At 39.4% G+C, this 12,755-nt stretch overlaps 2 protein-coding genes across 2 annotated transcripts; one reads left to right on the top strand and one right to left on the bottom strand.

The window, feature by feature from the left end:
- Positions 1-522: 522 nt before the first annotated feature.
- LOC306709237 (centriolar coiled-coil protein of 110 kDa-like) lies at positions 523-3,801 on the top strand (the record flags this gene model as incomplete). Its single annotated transcript, XM_079177304.1, has 4 exons — positions 523-593; positions 1,415-1,531; positions 2,168-2,339; positions 3,770-3,801. The coding sequence occupies exons 1-4, from the start codon at positions 534-536 to the stop codon at positions 3,799-3,801; spliced, it is 381 nt and encodes a 126-aa protein (XP_079033430.1). The 5' UTR covers positions 523-533.
- Positions 3,397-12,635, bottom strand: LOC306709291 (nuclear GTPase SLIP-GC-like). Its single transcript, XM_079177366.1, has 18 exons — positions 12,605-12,635; positions 12,337-12,429; positions 12,021-12,111; positions 10,587-10,803; positions 10,226-10,453; positions 8,878-9,084; positions 8,593-8,768; positions 7,982-8,075; positions 7,807-7,894; positions 7,548-7,669; positions 7,068-7,241; positions 6,821-6,978; positions 6,496-6,619; positions 6,046-6,154; positions 5,791-5,924; positions 5,484-5,565; positions 5,265-5,343; positions 3,397-5,180 (listed from the first exon to the last, which is right to left on the bottom strand). Exons 3-18 carry the CDS (start codon positions 12,077-12,079, stop codon positions 5,135-5,137), a joined length of 2,097 nt encoding a protein of 698 aa, XP_079033492.1. The 5' UTR covers positions 12,080-12,111; positions 12,337-12,429; positions 12,605-12,635; the 3' UTR covers positions 3,397-5,134.
- Positions 12,636-12,755: the final 120 nt, after the last annotated feature.

The following is a 12,755-nucleotide window of genomic DNA, read 5'->3' as shown; positions in this document are numbered from 1 at the left end:
AACATCTGTATTTCTTTTCCCATCGGCCCAGCCGACCTTATACCCCGAAGTCCAGTAAGGTCATTTAGGGGAAGTTGCTGGCATGGCAGATTGGGGAGAATCTCTCTCAGGGGCCATGATGTCCCCCAGTCACAGGGGCTCAGTGGGTAGTGAAAGTGGCAATCGTCGATCCAGCCACTGTGGTACCAGTCCATTGCAGGAGCCCTGTAGTCCCATTAGTGCCTCAGGGTTTAGCCCAAAGGGACACCTTGACCATCTGGCTGCAGGATTTCGCTGGCGCTGCCACACTTTCGACAGCCAACTGCATAGCTGCCACTCTGGAGTTGAGCACATAGACCGCAGCCAGGAAAGGGTTCCTCGCTTCATGGCAGGAGTTACATTGATGGCTCCAAGTTGCCGCACCCCTGCAGCCCCCTTAAACCAGTCGTGTGAGGAAGATAATCCCTCACCATCTCTGCTGAGGCCCTGCATGACTTCTGACTTGGCTCAGGTCACACTCAGAATGGAGCCTGATGACCCTCAGGGGACAATCAATGGAAGGATCACACCAGCTGTCCTCAGAAATGCAGCCGAGGCACAAGCCAACAAGACAGGTGAGTCTCTCTTGAACAGTTCCTGTAATGCACACTGTATGTACTAAACTCTACAGAGTGAAAATGTGTCATTTCCACTGAGATCACAGTTTCTCCCATTGCACTTAAAAAAAGCTTAACACTCCAGGTGTGTAAGAATGAGCATAACGGCGCATGTGTATATATGTATGTGTGTGTGTGGGTTAGAAGAAAAGAAGAGGAAAGCTCTCAAAGCAAGTAGGTCCTCACCGCAGCAGTAAAATACAGTGACTGCAACTTTATCACTCAGAAGCTTGACCGGCGAACTCAGGTCGCGTCTAACGTGTGTTCATCCATCTTTCTATCAGTAGAGTTATCCAACCGTTGACAGGGGACCATAACACGCAAGGTCGGCAGGTTAAGCAGCAAGCTGGCCTTCGTATGGCAGCAAATCCGGGAATTCCTTAACTTTCCTTCTGCAGGTGATTTAAGAGCACCTGGGGCACAGAGGTTATCAGTCTCTCTTTCAGGGTCCAAGTGTGCAAACACAATAACAGTCTGTTGCTCGTCCAGCGACGTTAAGACACCTAGTTTTTATTTTATTATTTTATTATTTTTGTTCTCTGCATTTGACCCATCCCTAGTATATCGGGAGCAGTGGGCCCCTGAGAAGCGCACGGGGAGCAGTTAGAGGTTCAGTTTCTTGCTCAGGGAAACTTCGGCACCGCACATGAAGTAACCGAGGATCGAACCGGAAAACCCTCTCTACCCCCACTTCTTCTGACAGAAGATTTTTTTTTTAAAACCCTCTCTGTGTTTTCTATCTTCACGTTTCAATCTTTTTCTATCTTCTTGTTGTCCAGGTTATGACAGCAGAGCAGCAGAGAGCCTTCTGTCGAATTGGCGCCATCGTTCGCGGCTTCCTCACTCGCAGACTGCTCAAAACAGAGAAGGTCAAACACCTGCGACAGACCATCCTGGTGAGATTACACATTTAACACAAATAACACACAATTCACTAACAAGGACCACACCAATAACAGTATGAGTTTCGAGAGGTTTATTGCATAACGGAATGATTGATTAGGAAGCCGAAGGGGTAAAGGGTAGAGGGATGATGGGATGTGGGGTAGGGATGCAGAGATGAAGGGATGTAGGGTAGGGGTCGAGGTAGAGGGATGTAGGGTAGGGATGAAGAAATTGAGGGATGTAAGGAAGAAGAAATGAGGAGGGTTTGTAAAAAGGATGTTAGGCGATCGACGGGGGACCGTTGATGTCCGGTGGCTGGCAAGAACAGGGGGAACGGAGACTGTAGGGTGGGGGCTATCTCTTCGGAAGCTCTGACAGTGCAGAGTCCCCTGTCGTTTCTGTAATCCTGCAAGAGAGAAAATAGGAAAACAAAACGGGGTTGGGGGGGGGGGGTGAGAGAACAGAGTCGAAGAGTAAGTGAACGGGTTCGTTCAGACAGAAGCTCCACAGAAGAGAGGCCCCTGCTCTGCACAAGATCGCTCCCTGCAGGAGAGAGTTAGAGCCCAGGTATGAACGTGTAGTTACTGTCTATAGACAGCAGAGGTCCATCTTACTCTGTGTTTATGTGTGTCTCTTTTGTCCCACAGTTACGTGCAGCCCTTTATGACATCCATGACATCTTCTTTGAAATGCCTCTCTGGGATCGATTAGCGTTGCTGCAGCAGGACAGGGAGCTCCAAGCAGAGAGGAAGCTGCGAGACATCGTAACCTGTCAACTAATCAATCACACATCCATATCTGATCAGAAGAACGTGACATGTGTTGCTCCTCTTTTAAAGGAAGAAGTGAAGGAAAAGTTCAGATATCTTTTCACTCTCAGTATGAACTCAGAAACTAACTTGAGTTTGTACTCGTGCTTGGTGAGCAGTGAAGCATTTGTCTGGACAATTTGTGAAATGTTTACCAAAGTATAAATCAAGACATGGCTTGTTGTTGTAGCTACATCTGTGAACATGAATTATAATTGTTACCTGCTGATAGCTGGTGGTACTTGAAAAGCTTATCATGATGAACTGTATTTATATTACACCTTGATTACCAGACGGACAAAGTGTCTTACAGGGAAGAAACACTGTTTGGCTGTTACACCCACTAGTTCACTGTGATACCACACAGACATCATTTCTGCATCAAAAGTATTCAGTGTCTTGATGTTGTTCGATGACATTGCTGCACTCTCTCTTTCAATAAAAAAGGTACTTTTTTATGTTTTCTATCACCAGAATAAATTCTGAAATTATTTGAATTTTCTGGACTCTGATTATAACATAAAAATGAAATGGAGAGATATTCACAGTGAAACTGGATTGACCCAACAAGCAACGCAAGAGAGAAAATGACAGTTACAAATCTCATGATGCAGTGTGGTCGGTAGTTAAGGTCAGCCACTGGATGTACTCCAGGATGGACCCGCTCTAAAGGGCCACCGCTGGAGGAGGAACCCCATGTGGTTGGGAACCTCGCTCGGTTATTAAGGGCAGCTTCAGGACCCGAGCCCGAACTCCCCCAATTTAGATGCCAATCTGACCCCTATTGCTTCCTAATACACAACATCTAACGTCTAAACATTATAATCAACACTGCAGCATCACATATGATACATTAATAGAGCTTCAAAAGCAATCTGAGCCAACCAAGTTAGTAAATCGCAACAATGTTAAACACCATCTTAATAGCTTGTAAGAGGAATGTCATTCAAATTTCTTGTCTAATTAGTTTACTACTGTCAGCCTATCCCAGGGGAAGAGCACTCTTACCTTTAGGAGCCTACGAGGACCCCACCAGAGATGAGCAACACTGGACTTTGGTTGGAATGCACAAAATACAAACCAGTTTTATTTGTTTTTTACAGAAAGTAAAGAAAAAGATTAACAAAAATGAATACCAAAAAATCGATGTAAAAGTTAATAAAAAATGTCAAATGTTAAGAGTATGAACCCTCCAGAAGTCATCCAAAAAAGGCCCAAAAGCCTCGATCCTTTGCGGTCTCCTATATATACGCTTCTCCTTGGGGCTTCCTGCAACCTCCAGGTCCATATATGGTAGACAACAGATCATTCTCAAATCATTGGACGGAACAGTCCTAATAGTCTCATCACTTCTGACAGACCTATCTTTTAGGGTGAACAACTTCCCTGCTAACCCCCCCTTTGTGGAAGGTGTGTAATGGGAACTTGTGATCCATGCAGCTGACAGCATCACCTATATCCTCTTCTTCTGAGACGTTGAGACCAAGTACTTATTGTATATTCCCATGTTCTACGCTTTAAGGATACAATGTATGTATCGGTGTGTCTGTTGTTACACAGATAAAGCACTTCTTATGCTTCTCTAACTTTACGGCCTGAAGCAGGATGTTCCAGTACACAGGCCCCTTTGAACAGGAAGTCTCTCTAACTAACTGATTAGTTTCCTGAGTTTACACCCTTTCTCTCCTGGTGACTGTCAATCATCCTGTCAGAGTGAGTTCACTAAAAGTTCACTTATTTCATCAGCTTTAACATACAGTCAACACTATAAGCACATATGATTATATTTTGATAAATGATAGAAAGTCACACATTAAATCAAAATCATTGAACCATCCCTAAGCAATATGGGATTACATGTAACGAGTATATTGATATCTGAACATAAAACACTCTTAGCTTGATAATAAAAAATATATTGTAACTCATCATAGACAATGGAAAGAAAATAGAGGATAAACAACTTGTATAAAATACAAACAACACCTTAAGATAGGACCTCCTGTCTGGCTCGAGGTTACAGGGGTCATGTTTCATATCTGCCAGTTTAGGTGTGAATCTACAACACGCCGAGAAGACTAAATTGTGTAAGTGTCAGCCAGATGCTCAACCCACAGGATGCTGCCTGAACGCTTTTTGGGGTCTCGCCTCTCGCTCCTCATGCAGAGAGGTGTTAATCAATTGGTGTATCAATTATTTTAATAGCAAAATAGAGAGATGGGTTTCTAGGGTGTAGTGTGTCTCAGACATTCTTGGTGGACACCTCAACAATAGAAAGAAGATCAGATCATTCTTTGAAAATGAAACATACAGTATGTACTGTGATCAAGGTTCAGGATTTATGTTAAACACCCATAAATTTATTGGAATTTCAATCCCAATCAACCGATACTAAACTACGATTACAAATGTGACAAAAATGGTATATATTCAAGAAGGAAAAAAAAGGTAAATCATTAAAACAAAATGTATCTGGTACATCATGGTGGACTGGTGACTAAGACCTGTACAGTGTAAACCACAATGTACCTGGTTTGAATCAGACTGGGGACCTTTGCTGCATAAATCCCGCTCTCACCCTCCACACATTTTCTGTCTGCATCTGATCATTAATCATTTAAAAGCAAAAATGCCCAACAAAACATAGAAATTATAAAAACTCTATGCATGTCTTTCACAACAAGCTAATTCAAAGTACACATCAAAACAACACTCAAAGAGAACCTGGATAAGATGAGTTGACAAAAATGGTCGAGACCAAATCCAGAGGCCTCACGTCTCTAACCAGCGTGCATGCAGGGCTCTTCAGTTGGTTGTCAGCTGTGCAGCTGCCGGGCTGGGAGGACCAGCACTAGTGTAATAAAAAGCATCGTTAGCAATATTCAGAACAGCTCAATCTGGAGGCATTATGTAGATATTTTAACAACAGTTTTACCAAATTAGTGGTTCTTGATCTGAGCTTCCCTGCAGTTCTTTGTAGTGGTTCTTCACCATCACGAGCTCCAATGTAACGTCTAAAAAAACAAAAACATAATGTTAACATCAAGTTCACTATTAATCACACTATTGGAAATGTGTTGACATATTCATTTCAGTCAATATTTTTAGTATTTTTAGTGATTATCATGTTATTATTTTGTAACGTTGCCTTTACCTGGGATTGAGACACCATCTGTCTTGAGTGACAGCTCGATTGATTCCTGCATTGTTTTATCCAGATTGTTCAGGATGTCGCTCTAAATTAGCATGAAAGTCTTTATCACTCACAACCAAAATGTGTCTTATAACAATAGCTGAATGTTTGTGAAAGGGCCTGCAGTGTTTTAGTAGCAAAAGCAGCATTCAAAAAGAGGCATATTCCACTTGATTATATATATGATGACCTAGAATTGTATAAGATAAACAGCACAACATGTTTTACTATATCCTCATCGTACGACGTATTATAAAATGTTACAAACCATCAAGTCATCCAGCTGTTTCAACATAACATCTTTAGCTTTCTGAAACATGACGTCTTTTAACCCAAGTACGTGCTTCACAATAGTTTCTCTCATTTTACTCAGCGTGCCGTGTCCTTTAATTTGTTTTGCTTCTACAATAAAACAGAAAACTTTAGTCAATTAAATCTTATTATAATTACATTCTGCACAATTATGATGAATAATGTGCATTTTTACAGTGTCAGGTTTTATATGTGATGATCTTTATCGTACCGTCATAGCATTCCTGCATGTTTGTCTCAATTGTTGTCGTCAGACTGCTGTAGATCGTTTTCTTACGTTCGCGGATGATTTTGTTGAGTTTAGTCTTAATCTTCTTTTCCTAAAAGAGAATATGAATCGTAGTCAGACCACCTCAGAGTCTCCAGTACGTTGTCATGAATATGTTCAGGGTCATCAGCTTTGCAGCAGCAGTTCATTTTTCAAAAGGCGTCTCCAGTTTTTACTGACATTTACTTTATTGATAGACTTCCTCATATTCAGTGTATATATGTTAACAGCTAAAAACATCTTTATTTCATTTATTCTCTCATGTTTAGTCTTCATGTCAGTCCTCAGTCTCAAACTTGATGTTTGGGATGATTTTCTCATCCTTCTGCTGAAGCCTTTCTGACCTGGACTAATAGCTTAATAAAGACTAATGGTACTATTCTCCTCTTTTACCTCTGTACTGAGAAATCTCAGTTGCAGTTCGACATCTTTGTACTCTGTCTTCTCTTTCATCATCTTCGTGTCAAGTGAAAATGAATTGAGGACTCCGTTGAAAGGTCCACATTCTCCTTCATTTCTGAAACATGTCAACAACTTGAAATGTTTCATAAATGCATCATTGACAAGTTTTTATTTCAATAATGTAATTTGTATGTATGCATTATATCACATAACTTTTATAACTGTAAAATGTACAATTTGTTAATTCTAGACGTTCTCCTTAGTTTGTCAAATTAGCCTGCACAGGGTTTTATGTCTTTATTAAGTCATTTCTTACGGGAAGGTCTTCTTGAATATCTCATCAATGCTCTCAGTCAGGCATGAAGATAACTTCATATTGAGGTTCGTTTGTTTCCCCTTTTTGGGTTTTTTGTAGATGCCATCGTGCTGTACTATAAACTTCAGTGTCTTGTGGAAAGCACCACCTTTCTTATTCTGAAACAAAACAGAAAAAACAAACATTTTTAAGACATTCATATGAAGTGCAAAATCCGTTGTGATGTTGTAATAATTCAAATACGTACAGGATGTATCACCGACTTCAAGACTTTTTCACATGAGCTTTTAGATTTGTCAACCCCCCCACTGAGGCACGTTTCAAAAGCCAGATAAATCTCTTTCATTGGTTTCCTGACTTTATCAAGTTCATTCCTCATCTTTTGTTGAAGGACTGTGGACACAGCTGTCTTTATGTCAGCCTGAAATCAACAACAACACATTTAGTATTCAAAGCAATGAAACCATACTGCTACTTGACTGAGTTTTCTTCATTTATTCACATTTATACAAAATGTTGTTGATTTTGAGTGAGACCACCTTTAATTACTGTCATTATGCAGCCTCTCTGAAGCAACAAACAATCAGGAAAACTAACTTGATGATAAAATGTATGTATGGATGACATTACATGTAAGTAGTCTGTCTTTGACTTTATGTTTTCACATTATTTTCTGTCAATATTAATGATTAAAGACAAAGAAAGAGATTATATTTCTTGATCTTACCCCTCCTCTACAGCTGGCCCCTTGAATCAGAGAGAGAATCCCACGAGCTCCAGACACATAGTTTAACGTCTCTGAGTGACAGTCATTGAGATCCTGCAGAAATTCCTGAAGTTTGGGTATTTCTGTAAAAAATGTTTTGCATCTTACATAGTTACAAAACATACTTACGTTTTCTTGCCATAATCCAATTAGTCATTCTTGTTTGTTTTGTTAAAGTAAAGTAAATCTAAATGTGCTCATTTATGAAGACTTCACCTACCAGTGTCCTCTCGATTTAGATGTTTCTGTTTTAGAAACTCTGTGGAGCTCACTGTGAACACTTTGAAACTTTCATCACTGAAATGTTTCTGAAGAGAAAAAGTTTTGGTTTTAAGGCATGCTTGCAGTCGTAGACAATCTTTGTGTTATACTTTCTGTCAGGCTATAAAACTCACCTTAACCTCCTTTAGTTTGCTGAATTCTTCTCTCACTTCTTTCTTGGCTCGATCGTTTGTTTTCAATATCAAAGCACGAACATCAGCTGCTGAACTAAATGAAAATGTTTGCATTAATTTGCAACAATATTCGGAGAACTGAAACCTCGAATAATTTTTTTGCATCCAGAATAAAAGTCTAAATGACTCTTTTAAACCTGTAGCTGTAACTATCGAATCCACCATTTATACTGAAACGTGCATCACTTTATTTTACAGGTCTAATAGGACGTTTTCTGGAAAGAAATATGTAAATTCGTAACCATAGAGACAAAGTTACAGACTACTATTTCTACTATTACAGTTTAGTTAGTTGTGTTGAGTGTGTGAGCAGTTATTGATTTCTAAAGGAATTTCTTTGAAAGAACTGATGAAACCGATGACAAGCATTAAGAATGACTCTATAGAAATAGACAATCTACTCGCTGGTGGTCTCGTTTTCTTATGTAGGTCATATAGAGACATCAGTATTATTATTGAGACTGTTTCATAACCACTTCAAAATTCCTCACAGTTCCTTTAACATAAATGTATATATACTGTTGGCATCTTTAATAACTTAAATCACTTACTGATCTTCTGAATCTTCAATTTGATCAGACTTGGTGCAGATAAAGTGAATATTCTCACACTGGCCAGCATTTCCCATGAAGCTAGAGGCACTTTTCAGGATCTCCCAGGGTTCTGGCTCTGATGCAGCTCGATTCACTTCAGTCACGATCCACACAGTGGAACAACTTCCAACGAGCTGAAGGGACATGACAGCAAGTTAATGATGGTCATCAGTACTTTGTAATAACATGATGTCACAGTTTAACACATAAATACACTAAACAGCATTGCATTTGATGAATTACCGTTTTCCACATCTTGTCCCTGCTCTTGTTACGGTCCCCATTTCCAGGAAGATCCACAAGTGTAACATGCTTAAGAAGATCATTATTTGGCACCCTGATAGTCACACACTTCACTAGTGGCCAATACCACCTCTTTATGTCTTCACCTTCTCCATCTTTTGGGTCGCTTCTTGTGTATTTGACTAATTTTGCAGATAGCTCTTTAGCCTGCAATAAATAATAAAATGAGATTAATGCAACGTAAGGCGATTTCATTCATAAACACAGACTCCAACTTCAAACTGCTTTACAAATTGCACAAAATAATTAGAACAGGAAAATATATAAAAAAGAAGAGCAATTAAGTTCCCCCATCATTGAAACAACAAAAGCAAAAAAGTTAAATTTGGATCAATAAATATTAAATACTAAACATGGACACAAAAGGGCAATTTTGGGTGACGGTTAGGTTTTAAATTGATGATGATCAGATTGTGACAGTGCCTAAGATTATCTAGGTCATAGCAAGTATGTTTATCATCGTAGCATAATGCAGCTTCATGTGTTTCATGTTGACCTTTGACAGTCAGCAGACCCCGGTCTGATGATCACGTTTACATGAAGGTTCATATGGAGAGAGCATGTAAGAAACATAATGTGGTCCTAAAAAATCTTTTAAAATCAATCAGATAAAGATTCAAGGTGTGCAATAATTATATATATTTCATTAATGGCACCAAAGACAATCACCTCAGTTCTGTCTTTATTTAGCAAGAGACCAATTTCTAGCCACAAAGTGAGTCGATGGTACCACGGCCTACCAGTGAAAGAGAAATATAGATTTGAGCATCGTCAGCGCTAAGTGTCCCTGTATAAAGAGGGATCATGAATAGACTGAATAGAAGGAGGTCAAGTACTGATCCTTGTGGTACTCCAAAGGTCATGTTTACCTGCTGGGAAGTTGGGTTGCCGATGGGGATAAAATAATTCCTATTACTATTACCAGCTGAACTAAAGTGTTAACAAAAGCAGTATTGAGATTCAATAATACAAGATGACATTTAATCTTAATGTAAAATGTTTGGGCACAAAGATGGAGGAAAAATCCTGATTGGATGTTGTTTAAACAGTTATATAAATATATTTAGTTACTGGTATACAAACTTCTTTGTGATTTTTCTATAAAGGGGACATTTTCTGCCACTGTTTTTAAGTAGTAAGTTTCACATCCTGATTTTACTTTTACATTTGTTGAACTCAACCAACCTGGAAAGGATAGGCAGCATATTACATAAAACTCAATAACATTTCACTCTGTCAGACAAGAAGGCTTCTTATGAAGTGATACAAGATTTTTACTCTTACTTACTGTTTCGACTGTTAAAATCTTCCCCTTGGAAAAGAGAAATTCTGGGATCTCTTTGAAATATTTGTCATTCATGAGGTCATCAGGAGATTTGTTTTCCCAGTCTTCTCCATACAGCGCTGACAGCTTTTCAACTATGTCCCGACAATCATCGTCATCTTTCTCATCACTTTCCTGATCCGCATCATCCCCAAGGAAATTTTTAGAGAACCACAACTCATCTTTCAACTCCTAAATAAAAAGAAAAAACATTTAACTCCGTTAAAATAAATGGCATAATGTGTAATCAACAACTGTATTTTTTCAGCCACATCATAACTTTTTAAATAGCTTCTAGTAAACAAACATATTCAGCTCATGTTACCTCTTTTGTAATGAACTCAATGTTTGCCTCATACTTTGAGTTCTGCATGTTAGCCTCCACTTTAATCATGACTGAGGTACATGCTCTGACGTTTCCAGAGGGCAAGAGATTCTTCACTCCAATGACGGCATTTATCAAAGAGCTCTTTCCAGCCCCGGTTTTGCCAAAGACACCGACCACCTCCCTCTTGTCCGTCTCCAAATCACTGATTTTTTTCCTGTTGTACAAGAGTTTATGTGTGGGTTAATTCATCTGTTTCAAAAACATAAAAACACTGAAAGAATGTGTCAAAGTCAGAAAGAGATCCGTCTATGAACAGCCCTCTTCAGCATATTGTACTATCTTCAGTAGAAGTAATTTGCTGTACATTTTGGGTAAATCAAGATTTTCCGCCTCACGACTGTATCCCTCAGACAAACAGTCAAGTTGCAGTTTACATCCATGTCTAACCAAAATGTCATCACTTCATCATTTTATCCTATTCGACATTTGTGTGGAATTGTCATAATTAGCTGAATTCTTCAGTTATGATCAAAAACGTGTTTTGTGAGGTCACAGTGACCTTGATCTGTGGCCACCAAATTCTAATAAGTTCATCCTTGAGTCCAAGCGGATGTTTGTGCAGAATTTGAAAAAGATTCCTTCAAGACGTTGGTGAGAAAAGGACATACTGTGGCATCACAAGGGGCCAGGTATTGGAGGGGTGCTACATTCCCTTTGTAGATCAGCAGCCACACCACAAAATGGCCGCCGATCTACACACTACATCTCCCAGAATGCCTCACCACTCACCCAGGTGTGGGTGTTGAAGCCACCTAATTGAGGCAGGACTAAAGAGCTGCAGGAGGAGAGGAGAGGAGTAGCCAACCGCCAATAAACCTTAAAGAAGAAGAAGAAGAAGAAGAAGAAGAAGAAGGAGAGGAGGAGAGAGCACTCGGCTGGTAGGAGCTTAGAGAACAAACTTGGACTGGAAAACTGCATAAAGGAAAGGACAGAACCAGATTGAAAAGGATTGACAGAAAGAAGACGCTGTAGCCTGTGAAGCAGAGGACATTCTCAATTTAGTTTTTTCTACTACTGTTCTTTAAAGAACCATTATATCCACTTGGATGCTTTTGTTTGTTTAGGACTTTTGTTTTTGATAATGAGAGTTACCAAAGTTGCCTGGTTGAAGAAAAATAAATCTTCCCCTTATTTTTGGCACCTTTGATTTTGCCTGTTTTTCTGAGTTTCATTGCATTGCACCACCCCACCCTAGCCTGCCATAGTGACCTCTCGTGGCATTACAATACGGACGGACGGCCGGGCAAACCCATGATGCCTGGCTCAACACTACCAGTCTAAAATCTCTAAGTGAAACTGGCCCCTGGTCAGGAGTGGAACCAGGCCCGTATAACATACTAATATGGAACATTTTATAAACCTTATACTTACGTAAGGAACTTGTTGAGCTTGTTGTCTCTGGGAGGTATTTTCTGATGGACACATCTCATGATGTTTTTCACATCAGACAGTATGATTTCTTCTGTCAGAGTGAAAGTAAAGAACTGTTCAGCAGGAACCATGAACCAGTGTATCAAGTAAGCAGTAATGCACAATGAGGAGAGCGTGAGAGGAACTTTCTCTGTGGCCAAGATGTAGAAACAGATATTTGCTATAGTAAGTAAGCTAAGTAAAAATGTTATTATATAAAAATGTTCACCCTATAGTAAGTTGTAGGTTGCCATTGTTTGGAAAGTATTATAAATACCTGAGTATGATCCTGGTTTGTTGGCAGGTCATTGTTTTTTAGTTGGTGGTTGACATTGGCTGGACTCACCCTGAAGATCTGAATCTCTCTTTCCTTATTGGATATTTTTTGTTGAAAAAAAAGAAACAGAAAGAAAAGTTTGTTGCATCTGCCTCTTAAAATATTAAAACATGGTCTCGATATAGTTTCTTAGTCAAAGTAAGATATTACCACCTTAAAAAACTTCAATGAACACTACATGTAACCAATAAGATAAAGTGTATCTCACCTTGATCACTTGTGTCACTGGTGGACGGACCAACCTGAGGATGAACATGAACATTTGTGTCTTAAATCAATACTAAGTATAACATGTAAAAGTTTGAGCAGACATCGAAAATATGATCTATATAACTATAATAAATGCCTTATGATACCTG

Source organism: Pholis gunnellus (genome assembly GCF_910591455.1).
Source record: "Pholis gunnellus genome assembly, chromosome: 17".
NCBI classification, from domain to species: Eukaryota; Metazoa; Chordata; class Actinopteri; order Perciformes; family Pholidae; genus Pholis; species Pholis gunnellus.
This window is presented reverse-complemented; position numbering and strand designations above follow the sequence as displayed.